General features: G+C 47.1%; 1 protein-coding gene across 1 annotated transcript; it reads right to left on the reverse strand.

Moving 5' to 3' along the window:
• Window positions 1-22719: 22719 nt before the first annotated feature.
• On the reverse strand, window positions 22720-27774 carry Atox1 (Antioxidant 1 copper chaperone). The gene is made up of 4 exons (XM_077663176.1): window positions 27659-27774; window positions 23802-23871; window positions 23368-23443; window positions 22720-23259 (listed from the first exon to the last, which is right to left on the reverse strand). Exons 2-4 carry the CDS (start codon window positions 23811-23813, stop codon window positions 23123-23125), a joined length of 225 nt encoding a protein of 74 aa, XP_077519302.1. The 5' UTR covers window positions 23814-23871; window positions 27659-27774; the 3' UTR covers window positions 22720-23122.
• Window positions 27775-27952: the final 178 nt, after the last annotated feature.

The raw sequence follows: 27952 nt of genomic DNA on the forward strand, positions 1-27952 counted from the left end.
GACTGGGGTCGACCTGTCGGTCTCGTCGCCACAAGAACAGAACAGCATTGTTTATATGAAGAGAAAACTTTAACCCATTTCTCTCTGTCCAAGCAGCCAGTTTATTTAGTGCCATTTGTATTTGTCTCTCACAGGTTGATATGCTCGAGGAAGTGCATAATATCTGTAGGTCATCTACATAAAACGAATACATTACGGACTTGGGGATTGCTTTAGCTAAGGAATTTATTTTTGCTACGAAGAGTGTCGTGCTTAGAATACACCACTGGGGTACGCCATTCTCTTGGGTAAAAGTCATAGAGAGTTGCCCCTCGGCGGACTCGGAATGTGCGGTTAGCCAGGAAGTCGTTCAAGCAGTTCAGCATACTGCCGAGGATACCTATAGCTCGGAGGATGCCGAACTTCCAACTTGTGTCATAGGCCTTCTCCAGGTCGAAGAAGACCCCGATACAGTGCTGCTTGTGGAAGAACGCCTCCCGGATGGCGTTTTATAGGCGGACAAGGTGATCAGTGGTTCAACATGCTTTTTTAAATCCACACTGAAGCATGTCTAGAAGACATCTGGAGTCAAGTACAAAGGTAAGCCTAATGTTAACAACACTTTCGAGTGATTTTGCAATACAGCTGGCGAAGGCTATAGGCCTGTAACTGCTACGACTTGGTGGTGGTTTTCCGGGCTTCAGAAAAGGTACTATGACTGCTTTTTTTTTGCTCCTCGGGTATTTTACCAGTTATTCATATTTTATTAAAGAATTTCAATAGTGCCTCTACGGCAGTCTCAGAGAGATGGGCAAGCATAGTGTGATGTACATTGTCTAGGCCTGGTACTGTTTTCTTACCGGAAACTAATACTATATTCAATTCCTGAAGTGTTATACGCTGTTTGTATAGCCCTCATGCATGCTTGCTCCAGATGGAAGTTGTTGTTTTTCTGCTATGGATTTGTTCTTGTGGAATGAGTCTGTGCAGCTGGACTAACTTGAGACTTCAGCAAAATGCTCGCCTTATATATTGGCCTGTTCTTGCAATGATGTTTGTGTACCCGGTGTTGTCAACAACGATAATTTGAAGCGGGGTGTATGGTGACCAGTGAATTTACGAACTTTTTCCCACATTTTCTTTTATGGTGTTTTTTCGAATGTACCGGGTTCTAGCCTTAGCCTTTTTAAACGTAAGTAAATTCTCTGAAGTGAGATGATGCAGAGCGCCCCAGGCTTTATTTTGCTGTTTATTTTTGCCAATGTGCATTCTTGTGTCCACCATACTTTGTGTTTCTTCTTTACGAGTCCTGTTTTTTGTGATATAGCTAGTGTTGCGGCCGATAGCATGTAGTAAACTTTTCATTAATTTCATCTATTCTGATATCTTCTCAAAATTTTTTTCCAGAGTGGCACTTGTAAAAAGTGACTAGTCGGCGAGGTTAATTCTCCAGGGCCCTGGTCTTGTGGGGATGCTATAGGAGTAAAGGATGATAGCCTGATGACAGCAGGCAGGTGATCACTCCCCAGGAGACCATTTAAAACATCCCATTTAAAATCATTAAAAACAGGCGGTGATGTGAAAGCTAGATCGCGGAAGCTCATTTTTCCCGAGCTTGGGCAAAAATATGTGGCTTTTTCCGCTTAAAAGGCACACATTACTTGTGAAGACAAAATCTTCGATTATTTGACCCCTAAATTTACCGCGTTCGCTTCCCCAAAAGGAGGAGTGAGCATTAAAATCCCCAACTACCACATATGGCTCTATAACATCATCGATCAGGGCTTATAGTTCTTGGACAGTTAATGTGAAATCTGGAGGAATAAGCACAGAACAGATTGTTATTGTTTTGTAGCTGACGATTCTGACCGAAACCGCCTCATGTTTGATTTCTTGAGCAGGGACGCCGCTCTGAATGACAATTGCGACGCCTCCAGAGGGTCTATTTGCATGCTCGCAATCGCGTTGGAAAGTTTTACAACGTCTCAGGATATTCGCATGTTGTGGACCAAGGTTGGTTCCCTGAAGACATAAAGCTACAGGCAAAATTGACCCCGAAATATGTGTTATGGCACTGTCATTCCTCAGCAGTCCGCTGCAGTTCCAGTGAACTGCAGAAGTCATGTTTGTATTTTTTTTTTGGGGGGGGGGGGATTGGAATGGATGGGATTTATTTCTTTTCTGGGCACGTTATCAGGGCTCTGTCTTTTTTTCGCTCAAGAGCTGTTCCGCCGCTGCAAAGCGGGTGGACTGGGGATTACATTCATCACTTCATCAGGCGATGGCGGACCGCGGAGAAACCGCGGGTGTGTGAGTTCCAGGTCTCCCCTTTCGGGGAGAAGTCCTGCAGGTGACCCTTGGACCGGCGCTTCTTGCTTTGGAGCCTGTGGATGGCCCGGCCATAGGCTCTGTGAAAGTGGCCTGGGCAGGTGCCGGAGTGCTGTGTGGCGCACCACCACTGCGTCGAAGCCAGTCCTGCCGACGCCATCTCTACACCATAACCGAATATCACACACGGTTAATCCTAGCCGCCTATGAAAAGTGAAAAAAAAAACGAGAAAGGAGGAGGAGAGTTGTGAGGAAGAAGATAGGAAAGTGAAAGGTGGATGGGAGGACAGGAAAAGGCAACTGCTGATTTCTCCCGGTCGGGACAGGCCGGAGGTGCCGCCTACGGGAATCTGGGGGCCAAAGTGATGTGCTGCCTTCGCCGATGGGCCTAAAGGTCCAAACCCTCGGCATCGGCTCAACCACCAGGATCCCCGCTTCCCCGGACACGGCAATGCCACGCACGGCTAAACGCGGGAGCTCGGGTCCGTGGTGGCACACTGCTCACCATCATCCCCGTGCGGGGATGTCCCTGCGGGTGCTCGGGAACCCGTGGTGTCGCAACTCACCCTAATCTGCATGTAGCAGATGCCCCTGCGGGCTGAGAAGCACTTGTAGCTGAGCGTATTGGCGCGTACTGGGGAAAGACACATCAGCGCAGAATACGAACACGCGAGTGACGGGGCGAACAGCGCTCGTCCCGTTCTTTCACTACATTCGATTTTGTATTTTGCGCGCTGCTGTGTCTTTCTTGAGTATTAAGTTACTGCCTTTCAATTTCCACACCAGAGATTTCCACTCTGATGTGGAAATTGTCCACTCGCGAAGCTGGCACGAGCTTTCGTAATAAAAAATGAGACTTGAAGGGCCGGCGGGCCATAGCTCTGTGGGCCGCGTGCTTGAGACTCCTAACCTAAGGCCTCAAGGATAGTGACTGTGCCTGCATCAACATCCGGATAGATCCCGCCCCATTATAGTATAAAATGTTCATTTGTTTCCATAGATTTACCACCACACTGCGCATTTGTCATCTCGATTAAATTTCTTTTTGCAGCAAAAAGCTTTGCGTTGTAAGACACCCTGATCTACCTTCCAAGAATACGGCGCTGCCTCTTGAGTAGAAAGCAAATCGCCTGGTGCCCAAGAGGTACAGACTCGGGCAGTGTCGTGCCTGCTGATTGCCCGCAACCGATTTGTGGCCCATAGCAACTTCACCTGCTCATGCGGGCGGAGTATAATAATTGGTTTTTGGGGAAAGGAAACGGCGCAGTATCTGTCTCATATATCGTTGGACACCCGAACCGCGCCGTAAGGGAAGGGATAAAGGAGGGAGTGAAAAAAGAAAGGAAGAAGAGGTGCCGTAGTGGAGGGCTCCGGAATAATTTCGACCACCTGGGGATCTTTAACGTGCACTGACATCGCACAGCACACGGGCGCCTTAGCGTTTTTCCTCCATAAAAACGCAGCCGCCGCGGTCGGGTTCGAACCCGGGAACTCCGGATCAGTAGTCGAGCGCCCTAACCACTGAGCCACCGCGGCGGGTCACTGGCGGAGAGAGCGACGACGGATTTGGAGCGTGCTCGGGGAGATTTTGTCGATTTGAAAGCGCCACAGCGCAGCCCGGGAATTTGATAGAATGGCAGTGTATTCGGCACCAAGAGGGACAGCGAGTCGCTTTAATCATAATAATGGACGTAACGAAGTAATAGCCATTCTTCTTGGAAGCTTCCTTATAGAAGCCCATGTATATAACATCTCGTTTTTACAAAGAAAAATATTTCTTCCCCCTCGGATACTCTATATCACAGAGCGGCTGCAGAGTATCCGAGGGGGAAGAAGCTGCTGTCGCGCTAGCAGTAGCTGAAGGATACCGCAGAAATAAATCGCTCACAATAATCACTGACTCCAAAGAAACATGCAGGCACTACACTAATGGTAGGATCAGCAAGGGAGCGCTACGCATCATCCTCCAGGCGGGACTCCCGAACAAAGAAATTCAGCATAAAATTTTCTGGGTGCTGGGTCACACCGGGGTGACTGGGGATCAGAGGGCCGACGATCTAGCTCGCGAGCTTACCAACCGAGCAGATACATCAATTGACCCTGAGCCCACCACAACGGTGGAACCATCGTACGCGGAAATCCTAAATCACTACAGAGGACAGAGGATAGCGTATCCTCCACCACACCAGCTATTAACGCAATATGAGGCAGTCGGTTGGCGTAGACTGCAAACAGGAAGCTTTCATAACTTACACATACTTCACAAAATGGTTCCGAACCAGTACGCGGACACATGCAAGTGGTGTGGAGCCACCCCCACTTTATACCATATTACATGGGAGTGTAAAAACAGTCGGCTGTTGTGCTCGGCCATATGCGGACGTGCCAAGCTTTCCGCCAGTTTGCATATGTCTGCAGCGTCTTTATGTATTGCGTGGAACATCGGCAATACAGTTATTGTCGCACGGAGGTGTATGCTTTACTCTTTTGGACCTGTCCCATCGTTTAAAACGCACGGTCATGACTATGTAGGTTTTCTGGCAGTACGTACTACCAAAAAATACTGCGCAATAATATTTTGTACATGTTGCAATACCATCTCATATTTTCTAGCGCTTAGAGAACACAAGGGACAAGAACACAAATACACAGGACGTACGCTAGCCTTCAACTGAAGACTAGCGTACGTCCTGTGTATTTGTGTTCTTGTCCCTTGTGTTCACTAAGCGCTAGAAAACATGAGTTCAAACAATATCCAACTAGCCCAAGTTACTGCCTTACTAAATATGCAATACCATCACATTAAAATAAAGTTTTATAATCATACATCATCTTTGCGCTGCGGTTTGACTTTAGGGCCCTGGGTGGGAGGATGTTGGGAGGGGAAGGGGGAGGGGGGAGAGCTGCGGTGAAACTTGGCTGCTCCTAATTGAGAACCCTGCGCACTCGCTAGCAGGTGTTCGTGAAGTTGTCGCAAAAAAGCGCTACGGCGCTGCGTATAGTTTTAGCTGGCCGTGCCGTAGCGTCCCTCAGACGCACGTAGCGTCATCTAGTGACAAGACATCAAAGCACATCAACGCTCGGTTGAAGAAAATTTCATCCGTGATTACTGATAACTAGTGTGAGTGCATTGGGAGCCTTTTTTGATCCAAGAAGAAAAACTATGCAAACCGAAGAAAATGTAAGAACTGGCTAAAAGCCAGAAAACTGCTTCGCCGCGTGTCGTTGCTAAGAAAAAAAAACACTGCATATAGTTAGGCCTAGGAGCTTGAAAATCGCCAAATTACCTGAAAAACAAGGGCTAGTTATCGCTTATACCGATACGTGTTGGCAAGAGCAGGCGAAATAAAAGCGAACCGCTACCATTTGAGCGAGCTATTGCGTCGGAGAATCCAGCGGCGACATGTATTTATTCCGAAGCGGGCGACCAGGGCGCCGCCATCTTGTCAAAGCGTACGCAAGCCACGCAAGCGCCGCAACGCAAAGTTCGCTGGCTAGCGTACGCACGCAAGACGCAAGGCTTGCGGTTGCGTTCTGCGCATGCGCACTACCGTCCCCGCAAACACCTTGCGTACGCAAAGCCGTTGCGTACGCACAGCTAAAACTGTCTAATAGGTCTCACCTCCCTCCCCAAAATGTGCGTACTCCGCATGTAGGCCAACTCCCCCATTTTCAATGCCCCTTTCGCAGGACGGTATGTTGAGCCGTGTGCTTGCTCGGCATCTTGAAGATTCGCTCAAACTAGCGACAAGTGGTTAACCAAGTTAGAGGCACTGCCTCTCACGTCATCTCCTTCCAAGTAAGTAAACACCAATGGGGTCCAAGGTTCACGCCTTGGTTCCCCCTTGCCCTCGAAATGAGCCCAGAATCACAACACCGCACTCGCCCTCCCTGGTCATCACACGCAACGCGCACTTTGAGGCCCGAGGCATGTGTTCTTCGGCGATGCGTGCCGCACCCCACAGCCGCCTCCTCAGATGACTTCGCCCCTCGTCTCCTTCTCCGGCGCGTTGTGTACAATTTCATGGACGACTCTGGGGCCTCTTTGTTACCGCCCAGGTACAAGCTCTTTGAAAAGAATTACGAACGGCGAAGCGTGTGGGCGCCATGCTAGTCGCATTTCGTTTTATCGCCTCTGTACGCATACAGCTAGCTCAACTAAAAGACGATTAATTAACTATCAGTAACTAATCAACTTTTAAATTTTGGCTTTAGGTCACAAGACAATATTGCGAGATTGAAGGTCGTCAAATTCGAAGGCGAGCGCACTCTTTTTAAAATTTTCTGGATCTGCATTGTGGTTCGAAATACTGAGCGCAAAAAATACGCTTTTGTAAGCTTGCAGAGTTGCCTTTCCCGCATTGCATATTTACAAAACTGTGTCGCTGCGTCTTTTACTGCAGCCGAAATCACGTTGACTTCTTCTACATCATAAATTATAGAAACTGAGTCTGTATTTGCGGCATTAGAAATGTGAGCGACGCCATTTTGTAAGTTTGCAATGCGAGAAAGCCAACTTAACGAGCGTACAAAAGCGTTTTTTTTTTTTTGACGCTCGATATTTCGAACCACAATGTCGATTCAGAAAATTGATGAATTGGGCTCGCTTTCATTGTTGACGGCCTTCGATTGCGCAATATAATCGTAAGTCCTAAAACGAATAATTAAAAAGTTAACTAAATACTTTATAACCAATTCATCGTTACGACTTTAATGCACGCCTTGCTGTATACAATCCTACTGTACAGACCGCACTGACGTATCACTCACTGATTTCAAAAATAAAACCTGCAAACGTGAAAACAATCAGCCGGCATATGTTAACGCTTTGACAATTTGCTTTTGTTTCCATTGAAATGAAATATTTTTTGCCTAGATAGTATATTCAGGAATTCAGGACTTTACAATTTGTTCATTTTTTCCGGAGCAAAATGCTATAAACAGATTTTTTGCAGAGATGTGCAATATTTTATACAAAGCATCATAATTGATCAAAATATATAGTAACACCGAAATGCTGCGACCTATTAAGTAAGCGCCCCAAGTATTGTAGGAATAATTTATATTTCGAAGGTGCACATTTCGCTCGAAATTGCGGAAAAAAATGATGTTACAAATGGTGGCAAAAAATGTCTGCACAAAACAAAGATAGCGGGCGACGTGTTACCCCGCTAATTATTTAGCGAAATATTACTTACTTCGCTCCTTATAACATGGCATAGAAAACCGGTTTATTTGCGAGATGAAGGATACGAAATTTGCGTGAAACAGAAATTACTGCTAGGTGCCACCTACTCTCAGAAAAAGCGGCGAGTTCACTTTTTACATACCTATGTGCATAACGTTTCAAAGAGTTAAACTCAATCGTAATTTCGTGCAAGATAATTTTGTTCTTTCTCAGATCTCATTTAGGCATCCGATATCTATTTGATCAGTACTCAAACGGTGAAGGACGGAAGCTGCTTAAAACTAGTAGCCAACGTCACGAGCGCCCAGCAGTACTACGTTCTTCACACTGCTCTTAATTTAACAATCTTGTTCTAATGTACCAGTTACTTTCCTGCTAAGACTGCTACCTAAACAGTATTGAACGCGGCCGGTTCCTGGGATTCCTACCACTGCCCGCCCAGCCCAGCACAGTTGGGAAGGCTCCGCTATTCCGCACAAAGTTTCAATACTACGCACGACCATGCCATGGCCTCGTTAGATTTATAGTGTCTAGAGTGTGGTCCGGTTTTCGTAGCAGATGCAGGTGAAATTACTTGAAAACTTGGTTCGAAACCTAGTTGGTGCAGCCTAAATCGTCATACGGGCTTTGTTCAAGAAAGGTGTGTCGATGTGCGCGCTAATCTCACTTGTATATTAATCGAAAAATTGGAAGGTACACTTAAATACGCCTTAAGGGTATCACGCGATAGCGTAGTGGGTTAATTCCCATACATGCAGAAGGTCATTCTCTACTTTACATTCATGGATCCCTGGGAGTCTTCATACCCTTCCTGGCACAGTGGTGCAGCGATTAAGCGATGCGCCGCTTCCCTGCGATGGCAGGTGCTCCCAGTGGTGGGCCTTGTGCGACCCGGGTTGCCCTTCCCGAGGGACCAATCATTAATATAACTGCCACCTACCACGGTGGGCAGTTAGCTCACTATACGGTGGGCAGGTTGTGATGACGCCGCAGGGTCACGTGACCTAGGTGGCCCACCTGCCTCCTATAGGTATCTATATGGGCACCACCTGTCAGAGTCATGCTCGTGATTTTTCTCTCACAACGCGAACAAGCCGACGCCGGATTTTCTGCGCAAGAGGGCCTTTGACGCTTTCGCGACAAAAGCGCAGGACCCCTGAAGCGTCGCCCTGACCTGTTTTCTCTGCGCTGATAACCAGCAAGCGGTCGGCGCACATCTTTGATGAAACTCATCGTATCGAACATTATACGGGCCTTTTATCGCCCCAGACGCTGGAGTGGCGGCCTATACGCACTAACCGCCTCCGGGATGGCGTGCCAGAAACGTGCACGACAATCGGTGGCGTGTATCGCCGTCAAGTACTTTCGATCGGCCTTTCGTGAGAAATGTGAAAGTGCGAGTGGCCGCCAGACACTCGAAGACGCGAGGTCAGGATACACGTGTCAAGTTGACAACTTCGTGCCCACAAAGGCTAATAAAGCATCTGGGATCGATCCCTTGTCACAGGGCCTTGCTATAGAGAAATGAAGCGCGGAGCTGGACAGACGGACGGACGGGCTGCTGGGTATGTATTTTATAAGCTGTCCATCTTACGTTGACCATTTCACGTCCAATCGGTCCTCTGTCAGTGGTCACTGAGTGGTCACCCGCGGCTTTCAAGCGTTTGTGTTAAGCGACCCGGCCATTGGGTGGTCGGCGACCGGACTTCACCATTGGCTGAAACTGAATGCAATGCATCGCAGCGCTTGGTCGACAACAGGCGGCCGGACCTGACCACTACCTGCAATTGGCTGTGATATGCAGCCAATGGTGAGGTCCGGTTTACAACCAGCCAATGGCCGGGTCGCTTGCCACATACGTTTGAAAGCCGCGGGTATATCTCAGTGCCCACTGAAGACGACTGAATGGACACGAAATAGACAACGGAAAATGAACAGCTTATAGAATATACGGCCCTTGGTATCTTTTGAAACGAAGTGGTGGGTGCAGTGCGATAGCTACGCATTAGCAATACTAGTGGCACTTCGCGTTATGCCGGCGTCGTGTGTTTGAAGCCTCTTTGAGTGAAGCCTTCACCATCCAGAAGACTCCAAACCTCACCCCCGACCACCTGCACCCTCCAGAGGTTCAACCGACCACCGTGCCACCTACCACTACCCTCCACAAGGCATCCACCCGCGAGGAGCCCACGCAGCAGAACGAAAAAGTGACGGCGAAATCCAGACGCAGTGGTAACTTCAGTTGCCCTTCGGAAGCACCACCCTCCAGTCATTTCCCCACGCCACCACACCAGCAAGGAGGCGCGGACAAGGGGCAAAAACAAAATTTTGACGCAGACGAAGGGAGCGCGTACTTTCGTAAGCAGTGCAGAAGTTGTGCGTCGAAATGTATATTTGAAAAATTGATCAAAACCACGTACTTTCAAGAAAAAAAAAGATTTTGTATCACAGTATGTAGGCATACCGTACATTACACATTTTGAATTTACACACTGCATTACACATTTTGCATTTAGTATACAATAAACTTTACCGCGGCACAATGCGCAACAAAATAAAAGCAACCTATACCAGAAAGCAGTATATACTGTAAGTTAGCGCAAGATCAAGGCGCTTGTGAAATTGGAAAATATAACGATTTACCATAGTACAAAAAAAACAGAAAATCTGTCGAAGTTCTGCGAAAACATACGTCATGTGAGTGTTCCAAGGCATATCATTACTCATAGGTATGTTATTCGAGAGACAAACTCGATAGCACCAGAATTACTGTTGGTGCAATAACTCAAATGTAGGAAAAATAGCCTGGAAGCCTGTATTGTTTTGTGGAGTTCGTAATAATCGCTATCGTCAAACGTCTCAGCTTTGCCAAACCTCCTCCCCAACTCACCGGACGACATCTACATCTGCCATCTGGATCATGTGACAGTTTCCGGGGACTCCTACTGTCTGAAGAATTCTATCTGGGATTATAAGCGTAGTTTCGTGAACTTCGGCCTGACACATTACTAAATAAGGCCAGTTCAAGGAAAACAATGTTACATCAATAATACGAGGTATATTTCGTTGGCAACGCCGATGCTCCCGCAAAAGTCCCACTGGTAAACGCAAGCATCCTTTTCAGCCGTACCTTTCGGCGAAGGGGACATTATAGCAATCGTCATAAAGATATCGCTTGTCGGCTAACGATTATTTATATGGCTACTCATTCTATTGCGTGCTTGCAATGCGATGTTGAGGGCAGTAACCACCGAAGAAAAACCGAGCGTGTGCAGTTCGCATAATGAAGGGGGACCTGGGATATTGCGCGTGAAAGCAGGCGATCCTCTCGTCGTTTTACGCGCCGAGCTGCCGCACACATAGACATAGACATAAGGCAGTTTCTTGCATCGACGAAGCGTTAGTGAAACTCTCAGTAAGTTTGCGATTTTGTGTCAAGGTGATCCCGAGCTGATAAAGATGCATGTGCGCATCACCTGAAAGAAAGAAAAAATAGAAGAGGTTAAATAAAAGAGGACCCATGCAGCGTAGAAGTGCGCTTTTGACCCAATAATAATGCGAAACCATCGCAATCAATACTGGTGGTAGTTGCGGCAGTTTTCATGCAAAGTATTTTCGTAGCGAGAATTTGAAGTATATGCCCCAAACTTTCTAATCAAGCATTAAAATGTATGTACATTAGCTAATATCTAACGCATTCGGGAAAGTTATTCATGTAATGGACCTCCGCCTTAAAGCACAAATTATTGGAAACGAGATCTGTGCGTATACAGAAACTGTCATGCAATAAAGGTGCATTCTTCGAAAAAGACATGAATATGAAGGAGAGCAGAGTGGAAGGTGAAGGTGTCTTTCCGAAAGAAGGAGTAGTAAATGTATGTTGCCAAAGAGACACTTCATCACGAGAGGAGTAGCAGCAGTTCTAATCCCGTTTATTACACATGTGCGATCATTCGAAGACAAGGCTTTGTTTGCAAGAGGGGGACAGAGTCTTGAGAACTTTCGCTTCATTGTGCTGCGGAAATCAAGCTATGTTTCGACTTAGGCTTGCGGAGATAGAGGCTCGTACGCAATTCTAGGACGGAATTACGTACGTGCTTTACGAGAAGCAAGGCTTCAACCTTCCCCTTCGGCCTCGGAACCAACCCTGCTAAGTACTGTGGCCGGAGTGTTTGCTCTAGGGCGCCCCGTGAGAATGATGAATCGACAAGGAACGCCTGAGAGCTGATCATATCGCACAAGCTTGAGATAAAGTTCTCAGATAAGCTGATTTTCAAAACAGTGAGTAACAAGCCTAGCTATCAGTGGACTTTAGCTCTACAGCTTTTCTTCAGTAAATCACATCTCCCGAGAAAACATAGACAAGAGTATCTGTTTGGGCGAGGAGTCGGTTTCTCGTGAGAAATAATGCACCGCTCGTTTGCAAGGACGGAATGGCGAGATTCTACACAGAAGTTGAAAGTTAGCGCATGTGTTAGAATGTAGACAGCTGCGCTTGGCATTCGCTGCACCGTTTGCAAAAACCGGCGCGACCGTCTCCAGACGCGCTGACCAGTTTGACAAGGAAAAACCATTTGGTGACGTTTCGAGCTGCCCTGAAGCAAGCAGCACGCATGCATTTTACGGGGGTCTCGGAGTAGCAAAAGGTCCTGAACCTCCGCAAATGATGACCTCGTTAGAACTCAAACTGAACCAGTGATGAGGGTAAGGATTGTTGACCTCCCTCGCGTCACCTTAACCGATAGCTGACCTCTCCTGAAACGCATCTCACGCGTGAGGTCGCGGCAGATTTGAGGTTGAGGTCGGCCGCGAGAGGTATGAAGCCTATAAGCTTGCCCGCAGGGGCGGATTTATGGGGGTGTCTCCCTATCCCCAGCAAAAAAAATTTTCACGGCAAATTTTTCATGGAGCTACGGGTTAATTTCATTTCGTGACATCACCCATCACTTTAGGCTGGAGAGGCGCGCATATCTCCCTCTCCCTTAACTAAGGCGCAGGAAGTCACCTGGTACCGGCTGCACACACACTCCCTTCTGAATCCGGCGCTGCTTGCCCTCATGTACCATAGAGAATACAGCCCTGCAATTGATGCGTCGAGAGAGCCACATATGACCACAGGAACTGAGCAAAATATCCGCCCCCGACAGGCAGCTCCCTTCTCGCGAGCGGTAGGAGGTCGTGCTGGTCAGCTCGCACGCTAAGATTCAAGTACGGGCCATCGAGCGGCCCAATGAGGCCACAGGACTATTAATACAGCTAGGCTTAAAAAATATTGCGCGGGGCGCAAAGGATTACTCGAACCTGTGCATTTTGCGCTAACTTCTTTAGGCTGTGGGACAATGAATGCATGTGGAATTTGGAATTTACCAAATGAAATTGCAGTTGTGGCTAATTAAGCGATTTTCATATTCCCCAGCGCTGGCAGCTGTCAGTGAATAAGATATCCCGACCTGAAAAGCGAACCATTCTATATTCCAGAAGTTCGTGCGTCAGGGTTCGTGGATTAAGTCCCTCGCAAGAAATCGTGTGTTTCGGAAACATCATGCTCTCAAAACCCACATCCGTTGCCCACAATGTGTAAAAAAGTCCTTTAGAAATCTGAACACTTTAAAAACGTTAGTTCCCTGAAGACAGTCCTGCAGGAGTCCGTCGTACCTTGCTAAAAATAGATCGCTAAGAATGAGAGCAATGCATGAACCAAAGCATGAACATGAATCATGCATGGACAACAAGAAGCATGAACAACGAAACTAGCACGCACCTCTACCGTCGTTGCCTTTGCTATAGTTTAGTCTCGCATGGACGCAGTAACGAGCCGCTCGGAACTGTGCCGGGCTCTTTGACCGAATTTCGCAGCGTCGCTTCCAGATGTATAGCGACCCCTGGCTGCGCATCGATCATGGTGAAAACCCATATTGCGCTTCTGTGTTTCTGTGTTCATGCTTTGCGTTGCTGAGGTACAGAAAAGAAGCAGGGATGAATTAAAGGCGCTCAGAGTAGCGTCCCGGTTGCCGTTAACAGACTTAGTTCACTTGTTGGGGAATTCTCCAGCACGTGTGTTTGCTTTGCTAAGCACATCTGAGCAATGCATGAATCAAAGCATGAACATGAGTCATGCATGGACAACAAGAAGCATGAACAACGAAACTAGCACGCTCCTCTACCGTCGTTGCCTTTGCTATAGTTTAGTCTCGCATGGGCGCAGTAACGAGCCGCTCGGAACTGTGCCGGGCTCTTTGACCGAATTTCGCAGCGTCGCTTCCAGATGGACAGGAACCCCTGGCTGCGCATCGATCACAGTGAAAACCCATATTGCGCTTCTGTGTTTCTGTGTTCATGCTTTGCGTTGCTGAGGTACAGAAAAGAAGCAGGGATGAATTAAAGGCGCTCAGAGTAGCGTCCCGGTTGCCGTTAACAGACTTAGTTCACTTGTTGGGGAATTCTCCAGCACGTGTGTTTGCTTTGCTGAGCACATCTGCGCAGGGTCGAGGAGTGTTGTGTTGTTGTAAGCGCGCGCGCGCACTCAAAGAAGTACCCAACAGTTTTCAAAACCAACGTCTCAAGAAAATATTACATTCTTTAGGTCTTCAGTGAAGGAAAAAAAAAGTGAAGCAACAATAATTTAGATATTAAATATTTTGGCAGAAAGTATAAGAAAAAAATATGCGGAACGTGGCAAACATAGAAAAGACCGCAGGTTGTCGTTATGGTTGGTTTGGTTTGGTTTATGGGAGTTTAACGTCCCAAAGCGACTCAGGCTATGAGAGACGCCGTAGTGAAGGGCTCCGGAAATTTCGACCACCTGGGGGTCTTTAACGTGCACTGACATCGCACAGTACACGGGCCTCTAGAATTTCGCCTCCATCGAAATTCGACCGCCGCGGCCGGGATCGAACCCGCGTCTTTCGGGCCAGCAGCCGAGTGCCATAACCACTCAGCCACCGCGGCGGCTCGTTATGGTTGGGCTTGACGCTGGTGAACACTTTAAAAAGTAAATACGGAGACAGCGAAAATCTTATGCTTTCTTCGACTTTCTGTCAAAATAGCTTGTGTCTAGCTGGTAACATCGCTAAACAAAACAGTTATAATATCACCCGTGCTTTACATGGCTTCAAAGGCTCTATACCACACTCTCCAGGCCAATGATAATCTGTGCGAAGCTTTGGGACATCCCTAATCACCTGAGCACATGCTTCTTGTTTGCCCATCTTATCGGTCGCAAAGACTATTCAGCGTTTTCCGCGTGAGAGAAAAGTTGCGCGCTTTTTCCTCGTGTGCGACCTTCGGTGTGCCTGAGTTCGTTCAGGGGCAGTGTTGGCCTTCCCACGCAGTGGGCAAGAATTCAGATTAGCGATTCTTTATCTTGCACTAAATGCTTCGTCATCGTTGCGCCGCATGGTGTCAGCTCTTCTCACACCGATGTTTCTTTCTTTTTACGTTACGAGTGGAACATATCATCACTTATATCCTATTCCCCCTGAGTAAGAAATGACCAAAAATTAAGTTTTTCAAAAATCGACGAATCTATTCGTATGACTCCTTTTCTGTGCTCTAACGAAGTTTCCCCCGTTGAAACCTACCGGGAAATCCTCCACACACACACACACACACACACACACACACACACACACACACACACACACACACACACACACACACACACACACACACACACACACACACACACACACACACACACACACACACACACACACACACACACACACACACACACACACACACACACACACACACACACACACACACACACACACACACACACACACACACACACACACACACACACACACACACACACACACACACACACACACACACACACACACACACACACACACACACACACACACACACACACACACACACACACACACACACACACACACACACACACACACACACACACACACACACACACACACACACACACACACACACACACACACACACACACACACACACACACACACACACACACACACACACACACACACACACACACACACACACACACACACACACACACACACACACACACACACACACACACACACACACACACACACACACACACACACACACACACACACACACACACACACACACACACACACACACACACACACACACACACACACACACACACACACACACACACACACACACACACACACACACACACACACACAAAATATTGTTGTATCAACTGCGGTGGTGCATGCCGTATCTTGACAGGGTAGAAAAATCGACCTTTCTCAACCTCGGTATCTTCGCGGCGGCGCGACCGATCGGCACTGTCTTGGTCTCGACGGAATGCTTGTTTCGTCGCCTTCAAGTCTGAAGCCTCAGCTCGACACCACGGTCAGAGGCAATGATGCAGAAAGCAAGCTTCAAGGTCTCGCAATGTGACTGCCGCGTGTCAGCATTGGTCTCCTGCGCGGTTGGCCCTAGAAACTGGTGGATTCTACGAGGGAGCCTATGAATTTGCATCTGCTCTTGCGATCGGTTGGCTACGCTTGCACAATCATCTCGGGCTATATTGTTTTGGTACCGCTACAAAATAGAAGAAGTATACTTGTTTTTGGTTCGGACTTCTGCGAACATGAACCGATGTTCCTTTAAAAATAAGTACGAAACGGCATGCTGTTACGGCAGCCGTAAGCGAAAGTCGCCAATGGCCAAGAATGGTAAGAAGACTTCTATGCAGTCTCCGGCAGGTGAGTATATCGTGGAGGGCACCACAGACGTGCCATGAACACAAAATAAAGTTTATTCGTGCTGCTGCACCGAATTTTTAAAGGATCATGCATTTAGCAGAAAACTACGTGAAAAAAATAAAATATGCTTCGGACTAATACTTAGGAACCAATTGTTGGCTGTACGCTACTAATTAGCAGTTTCCTTTGATGCTGCTTCTACGTGCACGCGAGACATACTGCACTCAAAAAGGCCGATGCCATACCCGATATCATACCATACATCTTCATAAATAGGGGAGCCCATTAAATTAACACCCGTGTTCGGCGATGTGCCACTTCGTGCTATTCTTTCGTCTTTAACGTAATTTCTTATGCCTGAATACATTTAAAGGTATTCAGCACGAGAAGCATGCTGAAACAACATTCTCGCAACCTGTTGGCCTTTCCTCGCCATCAAGGTTATGCTTACTTGACACTTTTCTTGTTCATTACGCGGCCGACACAAAATGAACCAGTGATCTACTTGTGGATATGCATTCCCGGTCTGTAACGTGTTACTGGCCGATTACTGCAACGCGTCAGTGGTGCAATAGATTCTCAAGGCCTTCTCGCATAATCCCTTTATAGACAGCAGTTTGCGCTGTGCCGAGCAGGTGGCTTCACTAGGACCGCCGCCATTTCCAGCCTCCCGAGCTGTCGTTCGCTGCATTTGCACAGAATGTGAACCGCTGCTCTGCTGCTTGTGCACGAATGTCAGTTGTATTTTTGAAGTATTTCCTAATCATGTACTATAGTCGGATACAACTTAAGTCTGCAGTGAAACTCCGCCCACATTCAGGACCGGCGCACAGAATTCCTCCACGACAAAAATGTAGGCCGTTGTTAAAACTTCTCTTGTCACCTAAACAAGAAGCTAACCATGAGAAAAAAGTTATAAGCTCTAGAATTCTGATACCTGGCTTGTTTAATAAAGTCAAATATTAAAAAGCTGATTTCGTTCACTTTTGTGACTGGCTAGCGGAGTAATACAGTACGCCGCGGACCGTGGCCCAGTGTTAACAACTGCTGTTTTTTTTTTAAGTTGTATCCTACTATAGACAGTATTTCTGTGGCCGGTTGACAACAAATCTGACGCGGCTGCTTACACGGGGCGCAGACGCAGGTTGTCGCTTTCTGAGGGCTGTTTTGCACGGCTAGGCTACTGTGAGGATACGGAATTGTGACACCGAAACGAATAAGAGAAATAATCGAAACGCCCCGCACCAGCTTAATCCAGCGCCGGCAGCAGCAATGCGAATTAATGAGCTGGTAATCTTCAGAGCAGTAATATATTACTGATCCCGTGATAACGCTGCCACATTGCGAGTCTTTGCAGCAGTCATTAATGGGAGCGCCTTTGAAACAAATTCTTCATGTGGAGTAGGCAGGCCACGGTGCGCATGCCTTTAACGTTGGTTACTTTCGAAGCCGTTGATCCAGAATACGTACATGAAAAATCGATATTTACAAGAGCGATTTGACGGGCTAGTAAAGAACTCCAGGTAGTCGAAATTTCCGGAGCCCTTCACTACGGCGTCCCCCATAGCCTGAGTTGCTTTGGGACATTAAACGCCAATGAACAGGGGCCAGTTGGTTCTGCATAATGAATGTACAGCGAAAGGCACAGCAACCATCAATCGAGTTTTATTTCGGAGGCACGAACAATATGTGGTCGAATAAGGGGGCGGCTGTACATCGACAGTGACTGTGCAGCCTCTCTAAGCAGTGGCAACATTTACAGAAGGTCTACTCACATAGCGAGTGCTGGAAAGCAAGTGTTATACTATGCTCGGTTCTGTTACAAACGCCACCATATCAATGGAATTTCCTTTTCAAGAACAAGAAAAAAATTATGGCTATAACTGCATGTTCTAAGTAAAAATTATTTTTAAAAATAAAACTGCGCACTCCGGCAATCGAAAAGCCCGCACAGCTCTAAGGTAGTAACTTAACGCGTTACCGAGATGCAGATTTATAACGGATTGCGCATGTCTGCCATGAGCGTTTGATTCTGAGTTGAGACCGGTTTGTCAGCCCATACGGGACGTTTCGGCAGCCAAATAATGGCGAGATCACATGGTTAAATAGAACGTTTTCAAGCACTAACACATATCATGCGTGTCTGCATAACGCTATTGAGCCGCCCGCCAGCTGCTTAACCACTGGGGGAGCCGGAACAGCACCTTTCAACAGGCCGCCAGCGTTGCAGCAGCCGTCGAAACGAGAAAGCGTGCAATGGTGGAGTAGTCACGTGACCAGAGATGGCAGCGCCCATGCCCTCGCTATAGTGCCTACAGAATATACTTCATTCTAGGCACTACACCCTCGCTCTGGAAAGCGTCTATCCATGCATTCAAATATGCGTTCCCTCGAAAACAATCGCGAGGTCCTGCAGACGCAGTGCGAACGGAACCAGAGCTTTATCTCCATGGATAGCAAACATAATACGCAGTTTACTTCGAACGCGCGAGCGCGCGTGAACATCACACGGCTGCTTCTGCGCACGACAGCCTAAAGGTCATAACACTTCGAGAACCAGGTGCGAACAGACAATGGGTGAAAATGTGCCGACCAGGCCACACTACGGCACGCTGTTAAACCGCAACCCGCTGTATACTCTGCATCGCACGGGCGTCAGCCGCTTCGAAGAAGCTCAACGAGTGGCGCTCGCGTGAGGCCCAAAACTGAGCTGCTTCAAACGTTGGCCCACGTGACTGATTGATTCATACACTGAGATAAAAAAAAAACGGGAGTGAATCCATTGAATCCAGCGAGATATCGCATCTCATGGACCTGTCGAAATAGAGGTAATACATGCCTATATAGTAGATGCAGTCACATCCCTGCTTTGTCTCGAGCTCGTCCGCAAAGTCAAAGGATATATTTTTCCGGCTCTATATACCCGTAAAGCATGACGGAAGGCTTGCGAGGCGAACTATGTGGTGGTGACATTTGGCGGAGGCGTTAGGCTACTGGTAAAATACGCGCGTGGCTCAGTATACCACAGGACGGTGAGGCTAATATCTTCACAAAAAGTTAGTTCTTTCTCTAGAACGGGCAGAAAAAAAAGAATTAAAAAGAAAGCTGCCCTGTCCCCACTGCTATATTCACAAAAATCGTTGTTGCAACAAAAGTAATGAAAAGTAGTAGGACCCCTAGCTGCCAGTACCGCTAAGCATAGCAGGCTTAATTAAATGGTAATAATAAGTGAATTGGTCCCAAGGGGCAACGGTTTGTTTGGCACGCCCGGAGGCGGAAAACAAACTGCTTCAGAGTGGGCACAGCTGCTGGAAACCGGCGCTGCGTTGCAGGGCTTGACTCTGGGGCTAAGATCACCCGCCACTGCCGCCCTCGTTCGGCTCAGTGTGCGGTGAATGACAGATTGAGAGTTGGCCGAGAGGATAAACGCAGAAGATCTCCACTGTCGCTCGTTCACGTACTCACTGCACGGCAATCATGATCTGATAATAGCGCAATTCTCCACAGCAGCCGACTTCGTTTTCTATGCAACAACGTAACCTTGACATTTGGAAATCGATTGGATTGGAAAACATTTAATTCGTCAGAAAAGGCAGAATGCAGACGATCCGTGCTCGGTGGCTATCAGTCCACGGCTGACAGCGACCTGGGTAGCCCATTTAATGACCCGGGTTTGAACTCCCAAGTCTGAGCTGACCAACACGGCCTCCCACTGCTCAAGAGTAGGAACCTGTATTAGAGATTTCGGGGGCGGCTCCTCTTACAATTCCACAATAGTGATCATAAGTGGCTAAATCACCACATAGTGTACATGCAGGGTCGTATTCACCGGGGTAGAATTTTGACAACAGGTAAGGCGTCATGAAGGATCGCGTCTGGAGTCGCCTCCAAGTGGTCTCCTGCTCCTTATTAGAGGCTTTGTCTGGAGGAGGGAATATCCTCCTTTCAAGTTTAAAGTGATCAGTAATATCGTGAAAAGATTATAGGCCGTCCTTCGAAAAACTCTCAGCAACGACAGCGTCCCCTGCTCGGCTGACGAATCCTCGAGCTGTTATGCGTGCCGCTTCGTTACCAGGGTTCCCCGAGTGATCCGGGACCCATATCAATTCAATAATTCTGTCTAAGTCTTTGGTTTGACCCAATATGCTCATTGCTGCCTGAGAAATTCTGCCCCTCGCATAATTGCGTATGGAAAATTTAGAGTCGCTGAGTATGGTAGTAGCTTCTGTGTTAATGATAGCAAGGGCGATTGTCGCCTCTTCTGCCGTTTCCGAGGATTTCGTTATGGTAGTGCCGGAGACTATCAGTTTACCTTACGTATCCACCGCCGTTAGTGCGAACGCTTGTTTCTGGGGATATTCTGCGGCATCTACATATACTGCATGTTCATATTGGTTGTATATGTTGTGTAGAGCTTTTGCCCTAGCCCTTCTCCCCTCGTGGTGAGCAGGATGCATATTCTTAGCTAGTAGCTTAACTCTTAATACCTTAGCGATGCGTTTAGGTATCTGTGTTTTGGTATCTTGGGGTGGCAACTGTATGCCTAGTCCTAAACGATCAAGTATGGTTCTTCCTGCTTTGGTGCGGGAAAGCCGGCCTCTCTGCATTGTTAAGTGTGCCTCTGTAAGCTCGTCTAAGGTATTGTGTACTCCCAAGCCCAGAAACCTTTCGGTGGAGGTAGTTCGGTAGCCCTAATGCTACCTTGTATGCTGTTCTAATCATAGACTCTACTTTGGCTTTTTCACTACTGTCTAATTTTAAGTATGGGAGTGCGTAGACAAGCCTGCTTATTACAAATGCTTGTACTATTTTGCAAAGTTCTGTCTCCTTCACTCCCTTCCTTTTGCTTGCAATTCGTCTAATTAGTCTTACCGTCATATTGACGGTTGTCTGGAGATTTTGTAGTGTTTCCTTGTTCTTCCGGTTCGACTAAAGGAAGAGTCCTAGGATTCTTATAGTTTGAACTTCCTTTACAGGGAGCCCTTCCACCCAGATTTTCAGTGGAGGCGGAGGTTTGTAATTTTTTTCTCGAGGGCCCCTTGGTTTGTATCTGATTAGAAATAATTCGGACTTGGAGGGCGAGCAGGTTAGCCCTGATTTACCAAGTCGGCCTGAGGCCTCGTGATTAAATATGCACTGAGGACAACTACATCCAGCTATTGCTGTCAGCAGAAATTTATTTATTCAGTACCTTTTTTCCGGCTATGTGGACGTTTGTCCGACAGGAAATGAATCCCCTATAGGCGATGAAACTGAATTTAGAGAGCTTCCCGCCAGTCGATTCAAACTCGTGATATCCTTACTGAAAAAAAAAAAAAACAACTGACCGCCAACGTTTTGAAGTGAATTGCTGCGTAGCGTAGCCACTGAGATCCGCGAAAAAATTAGTGTCGATGCAAGCATTTTACTTGCGAAATCCGCCAGAGATGGCGACACCCATATCTCTATTTTTTTTTCCTTTTCGAACTTATAAAAGCTCCGTTTTCGGTAAGGTGGTACCTTTGTGCTTAGAAAGCGGTACGCTATCGGTGCAAGTCAGCTTCTATCTGCCCTTGCACCCTATGGTAGCAACGGTGCCGTATCGAGCTTTACCGCATTGACACTCAAATTTATTTCGTCCCCGGAACATACCCGACGAATATATGCAAGGTCTGCCACACTGCTATACCATCTTTACCCCACATTCTCTGGGATTGCAGCAAAAGCCCTGACGGTGCTAACTCCGGAACCCTCCCGCCGCGGTGGGCCGCTGCCTTGCGCAGCCCCAGTCTCGGTGACCAACTCTGGGCCGTCCAGCGGGCCCGCGAGGCGACGGCGAGGCAACACCTCGACGTCCCCACGTGGAGACCTAAGGCCCCGCCGGCGAAAGCTCTGCAGGACTTCTAAATAAAGTTTTTACCAACCAACAAAAGTTCAGGCAGTTAAGGGAGCAGTTGATATCAATATTCAGGTGAGTAAAGCTATGGAACTAGAAAAAAAAAGTGGTTTTCTGAAATATTCGTAGATGATGAAAATTTGGTCTCGGGCTCGAACCCGGAACAAACATCACTGATGGGAAGTCGCCTTACTAGATAAACCAGACACGGCACGGCGAAGACAAACTGCAGGGCTTTGGGGTAATCCAGACGGAGTTTACCAATACGGTTACCCCGTCTAACCGCTAGCCATCCACCTTAGCTTATTTCGTAAAGTCGCTGTCCCAGCTTGGCGGCGTTCCTTGTTTCAAGCCCAAATCCAGGACGATTTTTCTTCTGAAAAATTCAATGAAACTGTGCAGGTCTTATTTGTAGCCGTACAGCTGCGCACAGGTAGATGGAAGTGGTAATTACTCCTTTAAACGAATTCACACTCAACCTTGCAGGATTCAGAGACTCAACTGGACTAGGCAGCACAACTAAGTTTGCACGGCGCCGTAAACCTCCAACGCCTTTCGCAAACCGCTGTACCACTGTAAATAACAGGTGCATCTATAAATGAACCCACTGCTATGCTTCATAAATATGACGTTTATTTCCCACAAAACACCAACCTAAAAGTAAGACTACAGTAGGGTGTCACCTAAAAGTAAGACTACAGTAGGGTGTCACAGGTGACAGGACACCAGAAATATTGGTTCACACACAGGTCAAATCCTTACCAGGAAGGAAACCGAAAATACAGGCTCATACAAAGGTCAGAAGCTTACAAACAGACCACATTTGCGTAGTTACTGGCACACAACTTCACCATGCTTACGAGCGCGGTTAATACACCTTCAGAGAGTGGCTCGAACCCTTTAAAACGGTCATTAACCTCCTGAAAAGCATCATGAACACTTGAACGACACGGCTGGCAGGGAAAAAAAAGGTACCAATAACAATAGGAGCCGCCGCATTACAGTGTGCCTGGCCTACTGTTTCACACCGATGTACGAACAAGTTTTGCCAGCCTTCTTCAAGACTTCAAGCAGCTGGTCAGATGACATCGTCGAATCGATGTACACTCGCTGGTCCTTCAAGTCGACGTCGACCTTGTTTACGCCTTGGCCTGCGGAAATATGTGAAAACCATGAGTTACTCCACTCCAGTTTCCCCGCCGGTCCAACGCAATTTCCTGTTTGCCGGAGAAATTCCACAATTTTCCCGTTTTGTTTACCTTCTAGTTTCCCTAGAACACGCTTCACAGCGCCGGAACAGCCTTCGCAGGTCATCTCCACTTGGAATTCGTGCACCTATATTGAAGAAATGCAAATACCAAAACGTGTTGGAATTTGACAATGTTGTATGAGCAAACGCCGCATGACAACTACGCCTCAGCGTCGTTTGCCGCGCAAGTTAGCGACGCTGGAATTGTCTATGGAGGTAGAATAATCACGGCTGCAGTCATATTTCTGCGAGCGTACGGTTACGCGAGACAAATTCCATACGTTCCACGCCTAACGTCGTTTGAAACTACCGGTCACAGCACAACTCGCATTCAAAACGCAAACCGATTTCCAAGCGAACGGCCTGCTCTGAGATTTCCGAGCCATTATTAAGATACACTGCATGCGCAGGAAGACCATATAGGAACAGAGAAACGGTCTATACCTGAGAAGCCATGATCCGAGTCGAAACAGCTGACAACTGAACAGGCACCGGGAAGAGCAGCGGAGAGCGGCTGTGGAAATGAGAATGAACAAACAAGAAGAGTAAGAAAAAAAGTTGTTTCAGTGTGGCCAGCACAGAGTTAGTCTTTCGCCAAACTCAGCGCTATTGCCACATTGCACGCAGAGCGATGTGGTCACTTGCATCGTGATTTTTGGTAGCCGGCTATGTGATTTTTACTACTAAATCTATTAACAGTGATATCTGGTATCACAGCTCCAAGCTGTGCTGCGACATTACTGACTACGCAAGCAAAAACTACATATTAGCTGCGGAAGGAAAGCCGGACAACTGCGCGACGGCGTAACTGTCTCACTCAATATGAACACATGAGCCGTGCCGCGAAGGAAGAGACTAGGTCAAAAGGGGGCTGCATAAAAATTGGGTTAATAGAAACATGCTATGAAGGCAGATTGCTTAATTTCCTTCACACCATACCAACGCGCCACATCTAACGTCGTCTCTCTCGTAATCTGAACGTGTATGCTATTTACGTCTAAGGATGTAAAGGCTCCTTCTTGCATGCTTTCTTTATTTTTTTTAATAATGCGTTAGACATTAGTATAAGTGAACCCTCTCTACTATCTCCCCACGACAGGCAAATCATTAATAATTGAATTTCTTCTTGATGTTGTTTCGGTTTCGGTTTCACCAATCGAGCGATGGTTGTGACGTGCAAGACGCGTGTAGATCACGTGAAGTATACCAAGAGCTGCAATATAGCTGTTTATACGAAGTTTTAATTCACTGCAACAATTAAGCCAGTCTACTTCGTTTTTTTTTTTCATGCTTCAGGTGACCAAATCACTTCTTACGTGTTACAGCCATCATACAATTGATGAAACCGAAACAGCATGCAATGAAAATTCTGAATTCGATCCACATATTCAGATGTCTCATACATCATAACAGAAAAAAAGCATGTAATTAAATGTATTTATTCCTTTAAGACATATTCCAACATTCTAGAGTAGGGGATTGAATTACTTTTGGCGCCTTTCGCAGTCGTAGCCCAGAAGCGATCGGTTTCATGAGTGAGTTAGCCACCACATATCCCTCAAACCGGTTCTGTTTCCCTCTCCCAGTGCGAAAACTAACGTTCTGAGCGAGATCTACCCGAAGAGACCCATGGGCTATGAGGAAGGCCGTAGTGAAGGGCTTCGCATTAATTTAGACCACCAAATCCGGGTTTCTTTTTAACATTTTGAGTTTATGATCACAATACATTCCCTTCGCACTGGTGAATAAACGTTTTTCGAAATGCAAAGTAGAAGTATTTTACGGGGACAGGGCAAGCATTTTTTTAAGCAAGTGCCAGGCCACCTTTTTTGTTGAGGCAATGTCTTGCCATCGATTTGAAACACAATTCCATGAACCTGGTCTGAATGTTTCTTCGTTCAGTTGGAGTAAAAACATATTTAGGAATAATCTTGGTACTCTTGGGCTGCATGCTATCATTCTAGTCCTTCACTTTCATCATCTGAGAGCAAGCTGTAAAAAATCACACTCTAGTGCCAGAGGCATTAAGGATGTACGCAGCAGATGCTGTCATAACATTCAACGGCGGCAACATAGCAAGAGCCACGGTTCTAGAGCCCTTTGAGCTAACCTGAAGCAGTAACACCCTCTACTGGCTGAGAGAAGTTTAGTGATGGTGGTGGTGCTACTGCTGCTGCTGCTGATGATGATAAATTTTGATGGCGCAAAGGCATCAGCGGCCAAAGAGCGCCATGGCACAAGGTATTTTCGTTTATCAAGGCGGGGTCAAAGACCCATTTCCCAAGCACTTCACCACGAATAAGCCGAGCACAAGGCCAGGGGAAGCTTGTACCCGTTGTATCACCGGTGGCGACAAGTTTCCTCTACTGGCTGAGCAGCATAGCAAGTAAAGAAGAAAGCCTAGGAAACTAAATGACTGGTAAAAAAACACAAAGATGAGTTGAATAATGATAATCGAGGTCGTGCATATGGGATTATGGAATACATTGATCAGCAAATGTTGGAAAAGTGAAAAACTTCATAAAAAGTTACTTTTTACTTTGAACTCATTTCTCTCAAAACAAGATTTTTTTTGTTACGACGGTACCGTTATCTTCAAAAAGATAATTCAGAATGCCAATCTGAGCCAAAATTAGGAATGTGCGGTAATCTGGTCCGATTTTATAGACAGAAACAAGGCCAAAAGCGTCCTTAAATCTTGCCCTCGAGAGAAAAAAAAGTCAAAAATTAGTCCTTCAATTGTGTTGCATAATTTTGGTTCAGTCGAAAGAGCATAAAACAACGACAAAAATGATATAAACAGGTAGGAGCCATCTCGATTCGTTGTTGACAAAAATGTACCGAAGCAAGTCCTAAAATACACGGGAAGAAAAGGTGAGGGTTACCCTGTCCCCTTACAAGATCGAAAATCAGAAAATCGAAACGGAAACTGGGTTTCGATCAAACGATGCCGTAATCACAAATTTTGCTAACACATCACGGATACTGTCACAAAACCTATCACCTGCGCGCTGATTGGCTAAACCGGCGATTTTAAGTGAGAGCGTAGGTCGCTATTTGTTCGAAACGACCAAAGCCAGCTCGAAATTTTGTTCTTCAGCAAACACAGCGGACATCGACGGCAGTGCGCCCAGTGACGTTACTCGCACAAGGTGCCCGTAGAAATCTCCCCGACTGAAGCCACGGAATGGAAAGTTTATGAATTAATCTGCGCTGCAACAGAACTCCGCCCTGCTGCGAAGCTTGGAATACAAAGAACCAGACAGTTGCGGAGAACGTATCGTCAAATTTCAGTAAAATGAAAGGTGGTAGAAAAAACGCTGGGACAGCAGACGGGCGCCTTTTGCGTTCCGTCTCCATGGAAACGCGGCCGCCGCAGCCGGGATTGAACCCGGAGTAGAATTACTGTAAAGGGAGAGGGCTGCGATCAGGTCGCCCACGAGAGTCCGGCGAAACCACAATATACAGTCGCCATATAAGGAACTCACCGCTCTCGGGCCGGGCTTTCTCGACGCATCCGCGGTGAAGCGTCAAAATTGTTGTTCGTATGCCGTGCGCCCATTCGCCTGACTGATGCGGCAGCGCGGTGTTAAAGGTGGAAATTTCAAGCTGTGCGCCATTTTCAGTGGTTACTACAAATTCTCTCAAGCAGTACGCCTGCACCATGCAGTGCCAAAATGCTTGCACAGGGCACGTTATACGACTGAACGTGTCCAACCACTTGCACTCTCTGCTTCCATGCAGGTTTTTGGCTCTCTCCTGGCATCCTACCTCGGGTGCAATGCGGCAGGAGACTTTCTGTACTGCGCGCTAACCCATAATAATGCTTTATGAACTTGACCAAAATATGGCGAGAGCTGCGATTAGTCAAGTGCGCTGCCGAAGCCATGGATCGAGGTGAAAAACAGCTTCTAGTTTCGGTACCGACTTCGGTTCTGTATGCAGCATAAACATACATCCAGAGTGACACAGTTGCTGCGATTTACATTTACTCATAACCAGCCATCATTAGTGGTGTCCAGGGGTGGAAGCTAGACAGAACATGCGCTTTGTCATGACAGGACAATAGCACCACGCAACATTAAAAACAGCGCCAGCCAAAATTTGGTTGTCCGGCTGCCTGAGCCAATGTGCACACGAAAGTTGTCCTAAAGTTTACACCAGGGGAAGAATCCCCCGTGGAAACGTGCTAAAAGTTGTAGCTTTTTACAGTCTGTCAGCCAATTATAAAACTGCATGCAAACTAATGCAAAATCAGATTTTCTTTTTTTTTTTGTCAGAATTAAGAGCTCAAAACTTACCTTTCTACTTCACTCGGAATCCTGGGCGCCTCTCCGGTGGTCAGGGCTCGAATGTTTGACACTCACGAGCGGCGCTCCCCGCATAAGCGAGTGATTACCTAATAGGGCGCTCCGTCCCTGAGTCAGCCTGTGCTGCGGACTTGCACAACTGGTCGCAATGCGAGCGAAGAGGAAACTGGAACGGCTCCGTCACATTCGCATACGTCGCGTTGGGGGCACTGACAGCATACACGCGTAAACAAGCCCCGCCGCCGAAAGCCTCCATCTTTCTGCTGCTCCTCGTAAACACACCAG

The sequence above is a fragment of the Amblyomma americanum genome, chromosome 4 (genome assembly GCF_052857255.1).
Source record: "Amblyomma americanum isolate KBUSLIRL-KWMA chromosome 4, ASM5285725v1, whole genome shotgun sequence".
Classification (NCBI taxonomy): Eukaryota; Metazoa; Arthropoda; class Arachnida; order Ixodida; family Ixodidae; genus Amblyomma; species Amblyomma americanum.